Here is a 13,337-nt window from a genome sequence, read left to right on the forward strand (position 1 = left end):
CTCCCTTTTTTTCTTAATAGGATTAATAGAAGCATTTTAAACTTATAATCAAGTTCCTAAAGGTCACATAAATGTGACTAATATAAAGCACATCTTGAGAAACTATGTGTTACTATGCCTCATAATTAAAAAGCAGTTAGAAATTAACCTTCTATAAACAAATTTATATAAATTCATATCAACGAATTTCTATTCTGAAGTATAGAGGAAAAATAAATGGCAAATGGATCCCTCAATAGCTCTATAGATAACACAAATCAGAGATTGATTTAAAATAAATGCATAGTGGAAAAATACTCTAAATTCTTCAGCTCTATTTTATTTTGCTATTTATTTTTTCTCTATGTTTTAGAACAAAATTTATGAAAGAAAAGTGGCATACAATTTATGAATAGAAAAGTGGCATATATTGGAACTGTTATGATGTGTGTTTCATATTTCTGGATTTGCAAAAATGTTCTAATTTTAATCTGTATGTATCTTTATTATTTTTATTTTACTAATAGAGATAAAAGTATTTCTGCAAACAACTCAATTAACTGGAAAAAGTTTATATAAGAACGTGAAAAGTCTAATCCCATCATGGCCAGAATAGGTTTGCCAACAAGGGCTGGGCTGGCAGAGAAGGAAGAGAGAGACAGGGACGGGGCAGAAGAAGCTCCTCAGGAGGCCTCCCCTCTTTAGACCCTTTTTGCGGGGTCACCAGGGTCGCAACCCCCAGGTGCAGGTCCTCCTGGTAGGAAGGGTGGCACCAGGGTACTCTATGCTGGAATCAGGAGAGCGGGTTTGAGCAACTCACTCCCTGCCTCATTTCCAGCCACAGTGACTTCCGGCAGGCACTGAGTCTGTGCCGGGAGAATCTTACATCCGCCAGTGCCCTTTGGACGCCACCTGGGGAATGCTCTCCCTTTTCCCAAACGTACCTCGGCTCCCGCGTCGACCTCCCATCCAGCAGTCCTAGGTACCCAACGCCACTTCTGGTACCTCAGCTCACATCTGGCGCCTCTAGTGTCGCGTGTCGTCTCGGCCAAGGATCCCACAAGGTGGCGTCCCGAGGTTCCGCCGAGGGTCCGCTCCGCGGCGCCAGAGAGCCCGCAGGCGCAGGTGGCCTTGTCCGCGTGGGCTCCGAACGGCGGCGGCTCCGCCAGGCAGTACAGGAAGCGACGGACGGCCGGGACCCCCTGCCTTGGGCAGCCGGGCGTGGAGGAGGCAACGGCGAGTGTCGCGGTGTGGGCAAGCGGGCCGAGTGGTCCCCTCAGCCTCCGGACCCGGCCATGCTGCGCTGGCTGCAGGACTTCCTGCTGGAGGCGGTGGCCTGCCAGGGTGACGATGACTATTTACGCTACAGGATCCTTTTCGAAGACCTGGACCACAATGGGGACGGCGTGATGGACATCGTCGAGCTCCAGGAGGAACTGAAAAACTGGAGCTCCGCGTTTACCCGAACTCCGATGAGGTGAGCGACCGGAAGTTGGCATCAGCAGTCTGGAGAGACGTTGTGCAGAGGGTGCAGGCAACCCTGCCCTTCCCAGAGATGCTTTGGAGTAAGGGTGGTGTTCTCCTCTGTCACCAGAATAATGTGACCCAGCGAAACATGTTCTTAATCTTCTTCTTAAAATAGCCACTTTCCAGCTAGGCGTGTGGCTCATGGCTGTAATCCCAGCACTTTGGGAGGCTGAGGCGGGTGGATCACCTGAGGTCAAGAGTTCGAGACCAGCCTGTCCAAGATGGTGAACCCTCGCCCCCCCCCCCCCCGCATCTCTACAAAATACAAAATAAAATACAAAAATTAGCCAGGCCTGGTGGTGTGCTCCTGTAATCTCAGCTACTTGGGAGGCTGAGGCAGGAGAATTGCTTGAATTTGTAAGCCCGGGAGACAGAGCAAAACTCCGTTCAAAAAAAAGCTACCTTTCTTAGTGACAAAGGCCTCCAGGACTTTTGGGGAGATGCTGTTTCTGGTGACTCGTTCAGCATTTACACAACCAGCCCACAACGTCAGGGGCCATGTTAGAGCCTTTGTGCAGAAGTAAAGGACCATCGCTTTTCTTAGGGGGTTCTCTGCCCAGGCCAGTGTGCGTCACCCCAAGGTCTATGGGAAGTCAGACTTTGATCCATGGGTTTACACTTCAACTGAATGTTTTAGAACCTGACCTAAATTAGGAATGCCTTTCTCCTCTAGGCCAGTCTTGACTTGATTATTTTTAAACTATTTAGATGGAAGTTTCAGGATATCAAGAGAAAAAAAATTATTTTATTTCTTCTTCATCAATGCTTAGCAGAGGTCTTCAGATATTACTCCTATTGAATCTTAGGAGTAATATCCAAGACTGTAAAGCTCTTTATCTGTGAGATTTCTCTCTCTCTTTCTTTCATTCTTTCCTTCCTTTCTTTTTCTTTTTTTCTCTTTTTCCTCCCCTCCCCTCCCCTCTCCTCCCCTCCCCTCCCCTGCCCTCCCCTCCCCTCCCCTTCCCTTCCTTTTCTCTTCTTTTCTTTCTTTCTTTCTTTCTCTTGTTTGAAGTCCAAACCTTCTGTACTCCTCTTTAGTCTTTGGGCCAGATACAGGAAGCCAGTTTTGCAGGTAAAACAAGTATTTGCTTCAAAGGTAGGAGGGTCAAAACATCTCCCCTCCCCTTTGAAACAGTCACCTTATTTGAATCAGGTTAATTGGCCACATCCCTCTCTTTCCCTCTTTTCTTTTTTTTTCTTCCTCTTTTTCAGAGATAGGGTCTCACCCTGTTGCCCAGGTGATCATAGCTTATTGCAGCCTTGGGCTCCTGGGCTTAAGCAATCCTCCTTCCTCAGCCTACTGAGTCTCTGGAATTACAGGTACACACCATTGCACCTGGCTAATTTTTTAGAGATGAGGTCTTGCTATGTTGCCCTGGCTGGCCTTATTTTTTAATAGAAACTTTAAAACAGCAAATAAGTAGAAAGGTCTCAAGAATTTTGTAAGCATTACATATTCTTTTATTTGGGTATTTATCTTTTGCTAAGAAATACATGGAGTCTTATAGAAACTTGTTAATATTCATCATGTGTTAATTCTATTTTCTAATTTTTATTTTGTGGCAAAATACACATAACAAAATTGACCACTTTAACCATTTATGAATGTATAGTTCAATGGTATTAAGTACATTTATATTGTTGTGCAACTATCACCACCATCTATGTTCTTTTTTTCTTCTTTGAGACAGGGTCTCACTCTGTCACCCATTCTGGAGTGCAGTACCATGATCACTGCACACTGCGGCATCAACCTGCCACACGGCTCAAGCAATCTGCCTGCCACCGCCTTCCTAAGTGCTAGGACTACAGGTGTGAGCCATTGTGCCCAGCCTTACCACTATTTCCAGAACTCTTTCCATCTTACAAAACTAGAACTTTATATCCATTAAACAGTGGGTATTTCTCAGTGGTAGAACTGGACGGCATCAAACAGTAGCTCCTTCTCCCGCTCCCCAGCCCCTGAAAAACACTGTTCTACTCTCTGCCTGTATGATTTTGACTATGCTAAGTACCTCATATAAGTAGAATCATATAGTATTTGTATTTTTGTGATTGGCTTATTTCACTTAGCATAATGTTCTCCAAGTTCATCCATGTTGTAGTATATCTCAGAATTTCCTTCCCATTTAAGGCTGAATAATATTTTATATACCATGTTTGTTTATCCATTCATTTGTTGATGGACATTTGGACTATTTTCATGTTTTAGGTATTGTGTGAATAATGCTGCTAAGAACATGGATGTATAAATACCTCTTCATGACCCTACTTTCAGTTCTTTTGGCTATATGCATAAAAGTGGAATTATGGAATTGTATCGTAATTCTATGTTTAATTTTTTGAGAAACTGCCATACTGGTTTCACAGTGGCTATATCATTTTACATTTCCACTAACAGTGCAAAAGTGTTCTAGTTTCTCCATATCCTCACCAACACTTGTTATTTTCTGTTTCTTTTTTGAAATAGCCACCTTTATTGGTATCAAGTGGTATTTCATTATAGTTTTGATGTGCATTTCCCTAATAAATAGTGATGTTGAGCATCTTTTCATGTGCTTACTAGCCATTTGTATAACTTCTTTGGAGAAATGTTCAGGTTCTTTGCTCATTTTCAAATTAGGTTATTTGTGGTTTTATTGATGAGTTTTAGGAGTTTTCTATATATAAACCCCTTATTATATATATGATTTGCAAATATTTACTTCCATTTTATGAGTCACCTTTTTACTTTTGATGCATAAAGTTTTAAATTTTCATGAAGTCCAATTTATCATGTTTTGGTTGTCTGTACCTTTGATGTCATATCTAAGAAATCAATGCCAAATCCACTGTCAGGAAGCTTTTGCCCTAAGTTGCCTTCTCTAAGAGTTTTATAATTTTAAGGGTTACATGTAGGTCATGGACCCATTTTGAATTAATTTTTTAATATGGTGTTAATTAAGGTTCCAATGTCATTCTTTTGCATGTAGATACTCAGTTTTCCCAGCTTTATTTTTTTTAAAAGATTGTCCTTTTTTTAATGAATGTTCTTTGTACTGTTGTCAAAAATTATTTGACCACATATGCATAGGAATTCATTTCTTGGCTCTCTATTCCATTGGTCAATATGTCTGTCTTTATGTTAGTAGCACTCTGTTTTTGTTTTTGTTTTTTGAGATGGAGTTTCGCTCTTGTTACCCAGGCTGGAGTGCAATGGCGCGATCCCGGCTCACCACAACCTCCGCCTCCTGCGTTCAGGCAATTCTCCTGCCTCAGTCTCCTGAGTAGCTGGGATTACAGGCACGCGCCACCGTGCCCAGCTAATTTTTTGTATTTTTAGTAGAGATGGGGTTTCACCATGTTGACCAGGATGGTCCCGATCTGTTGACCTCATGATCCACCTGCCTCGGCCTCCCAAAGTGCTGGCATGAAGTAGCACTCTGTTTTAATTACTCTTGTTTTTTAGTAAGTTTTGAAATCAAAAAGTGAGTCCTCCTGCTTTGTTCTTCTATTTTAGAATTGTTTTGGCTATTTGGGGTCCCTTGAGATTCCATGTGAACTTTAGTATGGGTTTTCCTACTTCTGCAAATTCATCATTGGGATTTTGATAGGGATTGCACTGAATCTAAATTGTTTTGGTTAGTATTGACAACTTAAAAATATTAAGTCTTTCAGTCCATGAACATGGGACATCTTTCCATTTATTTATGTTTTCTGTAATTTCTTTCAGAAATGTGTTATTTCATTGCATAATTCAGTGTTTTACCTCCTTGGTTAGGTTAATTCCTAAGTGCTTTATTCTTTTAATGCTTTAATGGCATTGTTACCTTAATTTCCTTTTCGGATTGATTGTTGTTAGGGTATAGAAATGCAACTGATTTTTGTATGTTGACTTTGCATCTTGCCACTTTGCTGACTTTGTTTATTCTAACTTTACGTGTGTGTGTGTGTGTGTGTGTGTGTGTGTGTGTGTGTGTGTAGTCTTTGGGGTTTTCTACATATAAAGTCATATCATCTGAAAAAGGGATAATTTTACTTTTTGCTTTCTAAATTGGATGCCTTTATCATTTTCTAACCTAATTGCCCTGACTAGAACTTCCAGTACTACGTTGAATAGAAGTGGTGAAAGTAGGCATACTTGCCTATTTCTAATCTCAGAGAAAATCTTTTAGTCTTTCACTATTGTGTATGATATTCATTGTAAGTTTTTCACATAAGATTTTTATCCTATTGAGGATAGTTTTTCTGTGTTCCTAATTTGTTGAGTGTTTTTATCACGAAAGGGTGTTGACTTTTGTCAAATGCTTTTACTGCATCAATTGCAATGTTAATTTTTTTGCCATCATTCTGTTAATGTGATGTATTACACTGATTGATTTTTTAAAAGGTTGAATCATCCTTATATTCCAGGAACAAATATCACTTGATCATGGTGGACAACCTTTTAAATCTAATAAATTCAGTTTGCTATCATTTTCTGGAGGATTCTTGTATCAGTGTTCATGAGAGATATTGGTCTGTAATTTTCTTTTCTTATAGTGTCTTTGTATGGCTTTGGTATTGGGGGTAATGCTGGCCTCATGGGATGAATCAAATTTTAAAATTGTATTTGGAAATGTTTGAGAAGGATTAGGGTTAGTTTTTAAATCCTTTGTAGAATTTAGCAGTGAAGCTATCAGATCCTGGGCTTTTTTTTTTAATTGGGATATTCTTGATTACTGATTCAACCTCCTCATTAGTTACAGACCTCAGATTTTCTATTTCTTTGTAATTTAGTCTTGGTAGGTTTTGTGTTTCTAGGAATTTTCCATTTTATCTAGGGTTTACAATTTGTTGGCATATAGTATATAGTACTCTGTTATAATCCTTTTTATAACCATAGAATCAGTAGTAATGTCCCCACTTTCATATCTGATATTAGTAATTTGAGTCTTGTTTCTTTCTTTTTTCTTAGTCCATCCACCTAAAGTTTTGCCAATTTTGTTGATCTTTTTGAAGAACTAACTTATGATTTAGTTGTTCTTGTCTATTATATTTCTTTCCTCATTTTATCTATATCTGTTCTAATCTTTATTTTTGCTTTTCTGCTAGTTTTGGGTTTAATTTGCTTTCTTTTTTTAGTTCCTTAAGTTGTAAAGTTAGATTGCTAATTTGATATCTTATTTCTTTTTGTAAATGTAAGCATTTATCTCTCTAAACTTCCCTCTAGGTCAGCTTTTTGCCATATCTCATAAGTTTTAGTATCTTGTACTTTTGATTTCATTTGTCTAAAGGTATTGTTTTCTATTTTTTTCTTTGACTCATTAGTTTTTCAAGAGTGTGCTATTTAATTTCTACCCATTTATGAATTTTCCAGTTTTCATTTTGTCATTGATTTCTAGTTACATTGCACTGTGGTCAGAAAAGATACTTGGTATGATTTCACTCTTTTAAAATATATTAAGACTTGTTTTGTGGCCTAGAATATGATCTTTCCTGGAGAATGTCTTGTGTGCCCGAGAAGAGTGTGTATTTTTTTTTCTATTGCATAGTATATTCTGTATATGCCTGTTAGATCTAGATGGTTTATTGTGTTGTTTAAATTCTGTTTACTTACTTATGTTCAGTCTGGTTGTTCTATTCATTATTCAGTGTGAAGTATTGAATTATTCAACTGATACTGTAGAACAAACTATTACCCCCTTCTATTCTGCCAATTTTTGCTTCACATCTTTTGATGGCCTGTTATTATGTGCAAAGAACATTTGTAATTAATGTATCTTCTTGATGTATCAAAACTTTTATCATTATATAATGTCCTTTATCGCATAATTTTTTTTTAATTTAAAGTCTGTTTTATCTCACATTAATATAGCTATCACTGGTCTCTTTTGGTTACTATTTTCATGGAATATATTTTTTATCCTTTTACTTTTAACATATTTGTGTCCTTGGATCTTTAGTGAGTTTTTTGTAAATAGCAGATAGTTGGATCCTGTTTTCTTGTTCATTCTGCTAATCTCTATCTTTTGCTTGGAGAGTTTAATTTCTCAGGTTTAAAGTAATTAGTGATGCCTCAGAGGAAAAGTGGTAGATAGTGGTGTGATCTTGGCTCAGTACAACCTCCACCTCCTGGGTTCAAGTGATTTGCCTGCCTCAGCCTCCTGGCTAGCTTGTGATGAGAGGTGTGTGCCACCACACTAGATAGTTTTTGTATTTTTAGTAGAAACAGGGTTTTACCTTGTTGGGAAGGCTGGTCTCACACTCCTGATCTCAAGTGATCTGCCCACTTCAGCCTCCCAAAGTGCTAGGATTATAGGTGTGAGCTACCATGCCTGGTCTTTCATTTATTTCTGCTTTGATTTTTAATATTTCTTCCATTTTGCTAACTTTGCACTAACAAACTTGTTTTTCTTCTAGTTCCTTTAGGTGTAACATTAGGTTATTTACTTGAGATGTTTCTTCTTTTTTTTAATCTAGGCGTTTATTGCTGTAAATTTTACTGTTGGAACTGCTTTTGCCATATCCCACAGGTTTTGGTATATTGTATTTCCATTTTAGTTGGTTTCAAGGTATTTTTAAAATTTTTATTTTAATTTCTTCATTGACTCATTTGTTCAGGGCATGTTGTTTAATTTCCATGTATCTGTGAATTTTCCAAAATTCCTGTTGCTATTTATTTCTGGTATCATGGCACTGTGGTCAAAAGAGATTTGAAACTATTCCAGTCTTCTTACATTTGCTGAGGCTTGTTTTGTGACCTAACGTGATCTATCTTGGAAAATGTCCTGTGTGCCCTGAGAAGAATGTGTATTCTGTTTCTATTGGATGAAAGGTTTTATATTTGTCTGTGAAGTTCATTTCGTTGAAAGTGTTGTTCAAGTCCAGTATTTCCTTATTAATATTCTGTCTAGATGAGATATCCATTGTTCAAACTGTAGTATGATGCTCCCAAGTGTTACCATATTGCAATCTGTCTCTCCCACAGATCCTATAATTTATAAATTATGGTTTGGTGTTGGGCAAAGGATTGTTATGATGATTAAATGAATTCATTCATATAAAAAGCTTCAAAGTGCTCAATAAATATTAGCTGTTACTATTATGTTTTTCTAATTATCATATATTCTGCCTCTTTGAAAATAGTGTCACATATTCCTGAAATATCCTGCCTCATTTATTTGTCCAGCTATTTTTTTCTCTGCAAGCCTCAGCTCAAGCACTCTTCCTCTGTAAAGGCTCTCCTGAATCTCCCCAAACCTCACTTGAATACATTCCCCATATGTCAGCTAACACATTGTCTTTGGTTATATGCATGGTTTCTACTGGTCTGTAACTTCCTTCAGGGCAGAGACTGTATCTTCTTGTCTTTTAATCCCTAGCACCTCACCTAGTCAGATGCGGACAGGTGCTTACAGTGTTTATTTTTTAATTCAATAAAAATATATTAAGGGCTTATGTATGCCATACTTCATGCTAGGTATTGATGGTCCAAAGATGAAAAAGACATGGTCTAGAAGTAGGAGTTTGCTGAAAATATATATGATATGCATTAAAAATATTATGAATTTTTTGGAAGGCAGGAAGTAGGTCAGCGACAGAGGTGTCTGTTTAACTGCACCGGACTCACTGCCGCCGCCACTACGGGATCCAAGTGCAGGCGTGGGCACAGGTGCTACCCGTGAGCCACAGTGGTGCTGGCTAGAGTGCATATGTTTGGACCCAAGCTTAACTTTTCCAATGTGGAATCCTGGGTCTTCACTGGTTTTTGGAAGAAGCTAACTGCCTGAAAAGAAATTACAGGCTGGATGCGGTGGCTCACGCCTGTAATCCCAGCAGTTTGGGAGGCCAAGGCGGGTGGATCACAAGGTCAACAGATGGAGACCATCCTGGTCAAAATGGTGAAACCCCGTCTCTACTAAAAATACAAAAAATTATCTGGGCGTGGTGGCGCCTGCCTGTAATCCCAGCTACTCAGGAGGCTGAGGCAGGAGAATTGCCTGAACCCAGGAGGCAGAGGTTGCGGTGAGCCGAGATCACGCCATTGCACTCCAGCCTGGGTAACAAGAGCGAAACTCCGTATCAAAAAAAGAAAAAAAAGAAATTACAAAACATGAAAATCACTTTGAGGTGACCAACAAATCCAGAGGCCCCTAACTCTTCCCAAGCTGGATCTGGGGTGTAAGAGCTGTAACTTCAGATCATCCAATGGCAGACCAGAGAATGAACATTTCTTCAACCATCAGTGATTTCATGGCCCCGGGCCCCACTGACCTGCTCTCCAGCTCTCTTGGTACCACTGGTGTGGATTGCAACTGCAAATGGAAAGGCAGCTTCACTGACTACATGTGGAATTTGGGGGTCCGATGAGCACTAGGAGATGCTATGATTAATATAGAAAGAATGGACACAGACAAAGATGACCCTCATGGAAGGTTAGAATATGCAGAACACCAAGAAAGACTAAAAAATGCAAGGGAAGCTCACAGATTGAAAAGCAGTGTCAGGATAAAATGAACAGTTTTATAGATGAATTGGCCTCTTTGGTACCAACATGCAACGCAATGTTCAGGAAATTAGATAAACTTACTGTGCTGAGGATGGCTGTTCAGCACATGAAAACATTAAGAGGTGCCACCAATCCATATACAGAAGCAAACTACAAACCAACTTTTCTATCAGACGATGAATTGAAATACCTCATTCTCAGGGCAGCAGATGGATTTTTGTTTGTGGTAGAATGTGACCGAGGGAAGATACTCTTTGTCTCAGAGTCTGTCTTCAAGATCCTCAACTACAGCCAGAATGATCTGATTGGTCAGAGTTTGTTTGACTTCCTGTATCCTAAAGATATCGCCAAAGTCAAGGAGCAACTATCCTCCTCGGACACCGCACCTCAGGAGCGGCTCAGAGATGCAGAAACTGGACTTCCAGTTAAAACAGATATAACCCCTGGGCCATCTCAATTATGTTGTGGAGCATGACGTTCTTTCTTCTGTGGGATGAAGTGTAACAGACCTTCAGTAAGGGTTGAAGACAAAGACTTCCCCTCTACTTGCTCAAAGAAAAAAGATCAAAAAAGCTTCTGCACATCCCGCAGCACAGGCTATAAGTATTAGACAGTTAAATATGTTAAATAAATGTTTCCCTTGTTCTATAAAAAACTGTTATAAATTTTTATTTAAAAAAGCAAAAGGCGGCCGGGCGCGGTGGCTCACGCCTGTAATCCTAGCACTTTGGGAGGCCGAGGTGGGTGGATCACGAGGTCAAGAGATCGGGACCATCCTGGTCAACATGGTGAAACCCCGTCTCTACTAAAAATATTAAAAAAAAAAAAATTAGTTGGGCATGGTGGCGCATGCCTGTAATTCCAGCTACTCAGGAGGCTGAGGCAGGAGAATTGCCTGAACCCAGGAGGCGGAGGTTGCGGTGAGCCGAGATCGCGCCATTGCACTCCAGCCTGGGTAACAAGAGCGAAACTCCGTCGCAAAAAAACAAAAAAAAAGCAAAAGGCTCCAACAGGACTTGAATATACACTCACACTTTATAAGGCTAGGTCTCAAACCATTATGCTGAGGGACATACTGGAAATCCACTTACTTTATCTCATTTAGTTAACAGATTTTTCAGGTCTCCAATGGCAAAGGCTATGTATCTAAGTATCATTATCCCTTTGAGGTACTTGGGCATTAATTGTTTACCTCAGGTAAATACTTACTGATAGATTTATAATTATTTGAAATGGCATCGTGACTACTTAATCTACGATTGCACAAATTTTAAAATCACTTAATATACTTAGCCTTGCAGCTGTGACTGAAAAGCTAGAATAATGGATGCTTATGGAAATCACAATTATTATGAGTGAAATGCGGACATGTTAGCATGGTATAGTGGCTTTACGTATGATACATCTGTGCAATTAGTTTCTTCTTTTTTGTGGGTAATTTTTAAGGCTGGAGATACCAATGATGATGCAGTATTGGACTTTGGAGAATTTATGCAGTATCTTCAAGACCATGAGAAGAAAATGAAGCTGGCATTTAATAGTCTGGGCAAAAATGATGATGGTATGTGTTTTTTAACTACAGTTAACTTAATATGAATATAATTGTTAGTCTAAAGGGCACTTTTAATAGCCTTTAAGTTACTCCTACTATCAAATATTGGATTATTTCTACTAGTTGTCCAGCACTAATGGGCAGGTCTGGAAAGAGCATCATTTCATTGACTAAAGGCATTGAGGAAGTTCTTGCTTCAGTCATGGACTCTGGTAGCTCAGTTTTCAGACTTTAGGCTGTCTTTGGTTTGATGGTTGAGTTTCACCAGGGACTTGCCCCTTTCTGCCTGAGTATTTGTCTGACTCCTGCTGCTATCATAGCTACCCAGCTAAAGAGATCACATGGAGAGAGTTAACCCAATTAGTCCTTAACTGTTCTGTATTCTCATCTGAGATGACAGACATGTGATTAAAGTTATCTTGGCCAGCTGCAGTTGAACCAGCAGTTGATTAAATTTACATGAATGACCAAGATAAGACCAGAAGAAGAACCAACCAACTGAACCAACAAGTTGAACCAAACTCAGAATGGATATTCATGATTAAATATGTTCTTTGTAAGCCACTAAATTTTGGGGTGGTTTGTAACTTAGCAATAGTCACTGGTATAGGAATGTAATAATTTGCATTTCTCCCTGGAATTACATTGTTGGAATGATTGCAATCCTCCCTTCCATCTATCTAAATATTATTATTCCATTCAATTCCATCTTCTCTGTGAAAGCTTACTGCATATGATTAAAGACAATTTTGAATGTCCCGTTAAGCCCATAGACCTTGATTATGTTATAGTTTTTTAATACGTATTTGTCTGAATTCTAGGTTCTTTTAGGTGAGGATTACTTCATATATTTTAGTCAATTAAGCAAACAGTATTTGAGCATTATATGTGAGCTAGTGCACTAGGAAGAATGGTAACAAAAGCCTTCAGAAACACAGTTTTGGGTGGAGTAAGAACAGGCCTACATAGCTAAACACAAGATAGACTATGATCATTGGTATAAAAGTGACTTGAGGAGAACCTAATTGTGCCCAGACACAATGAAGATTTGTACTGGGTTAATACATACACAGAAATGAAAAGAAAGCTTTCTTGAGCAGAAACAATAGCTTGAACAAAGGCATAGTGGGGAAAGTACTAGACAAGGTCAGAGCTGGTTAAATGACATTTCCAGTTTTGCCCTGACTTACTGTTTTTTTGTGGAAGATTTCATTGATATATAACATATGCTTCAAAATATGTAAATAAATGATAAATGTAAACTCCATGAATTTTCACAAGGCAAATACATAGCATGAAAACAGCATCTAGACTAAGAAGTAGATTATTAGAAGCATCTCAGAAACAATTCCTTTGTACCTGCTCCATATCACTACCCTTCCTCTGCAGGTATTTATATTTACTCTACTTATTTCTAATATCATATGTAAGTTTGCAGTAACTGTTAGTTAAATAAATATGTGTATCTTGCTCTTACCGCACCAGTTATTAAAATGCTTTTTGTTTCTTTGGTGGTCTCTTGTCCATCCTTTATAGTGCCTCGTTTGTGACTCTTGTTATTTACTCCTTTATTTACCCTTCTATTGCAGTTTATTCATAGCTCTTCTATTAACATGCATTTAGCAGTAATTATTTTTAAAGAAATTGGTGCATCTGTACAAATTGGTAAACTCCTTGGGGGTGTTTATTAAATTTAGATTCCTTGACATTTAGCTTAGTGATTTACATAGTAGGTTTTCAAATTTTAAAAATTATTAACTTGAATTGAAAAGTTAGTATCTGAAGATTATAATGGTACATAAGGCAGAG

The 13,337-nt window shown here is 38.7% G+C and overlaps 1 protein-coding gene and 1 pseudogene across 1 annotated transcript in view; both read left to right on the top strand.

The window, feature by feature from the left end:
* The window catches only part of LOC103790893 (uncharacterized), an 89,546-nt gene that overhangs the window by 2,583 nt on the left and 73,626 nt on the right, over window positions 1-13,337 (top strand). Inside the window, exon 2 of the mRNA XM_078333129.1 lies at window positions 777-1,456. Within this exon, the coding sequence (XP_078189255.1) occupies window positions 777-1,456 (680 nt within the window). The remainder of the gene's footprint in view (window positions 1-776; window positions 1,457-13,337) is intronic.
* LOC144577066 (basic helix-loop-helix ARNT-like protein 1 pseudogene) lies at window positions 9,151-11,416 on the top strand (annotated as a pseudogene).

Source organism: Callithrix jacchus, chromosome 7 (genome assembly GCF_049354715.1).
Source record: "Callithrix jacchus isolate 240 chromosome 7, calJac240_pri, whole genome shotgun sequence".
In the NCBI taxonomy this organism is placed as follows: Eukaryota; Metazoa; Chordata; class Mammalia; order Primates; family Cebidae; genus Callithrix; species Callithrix jacchus.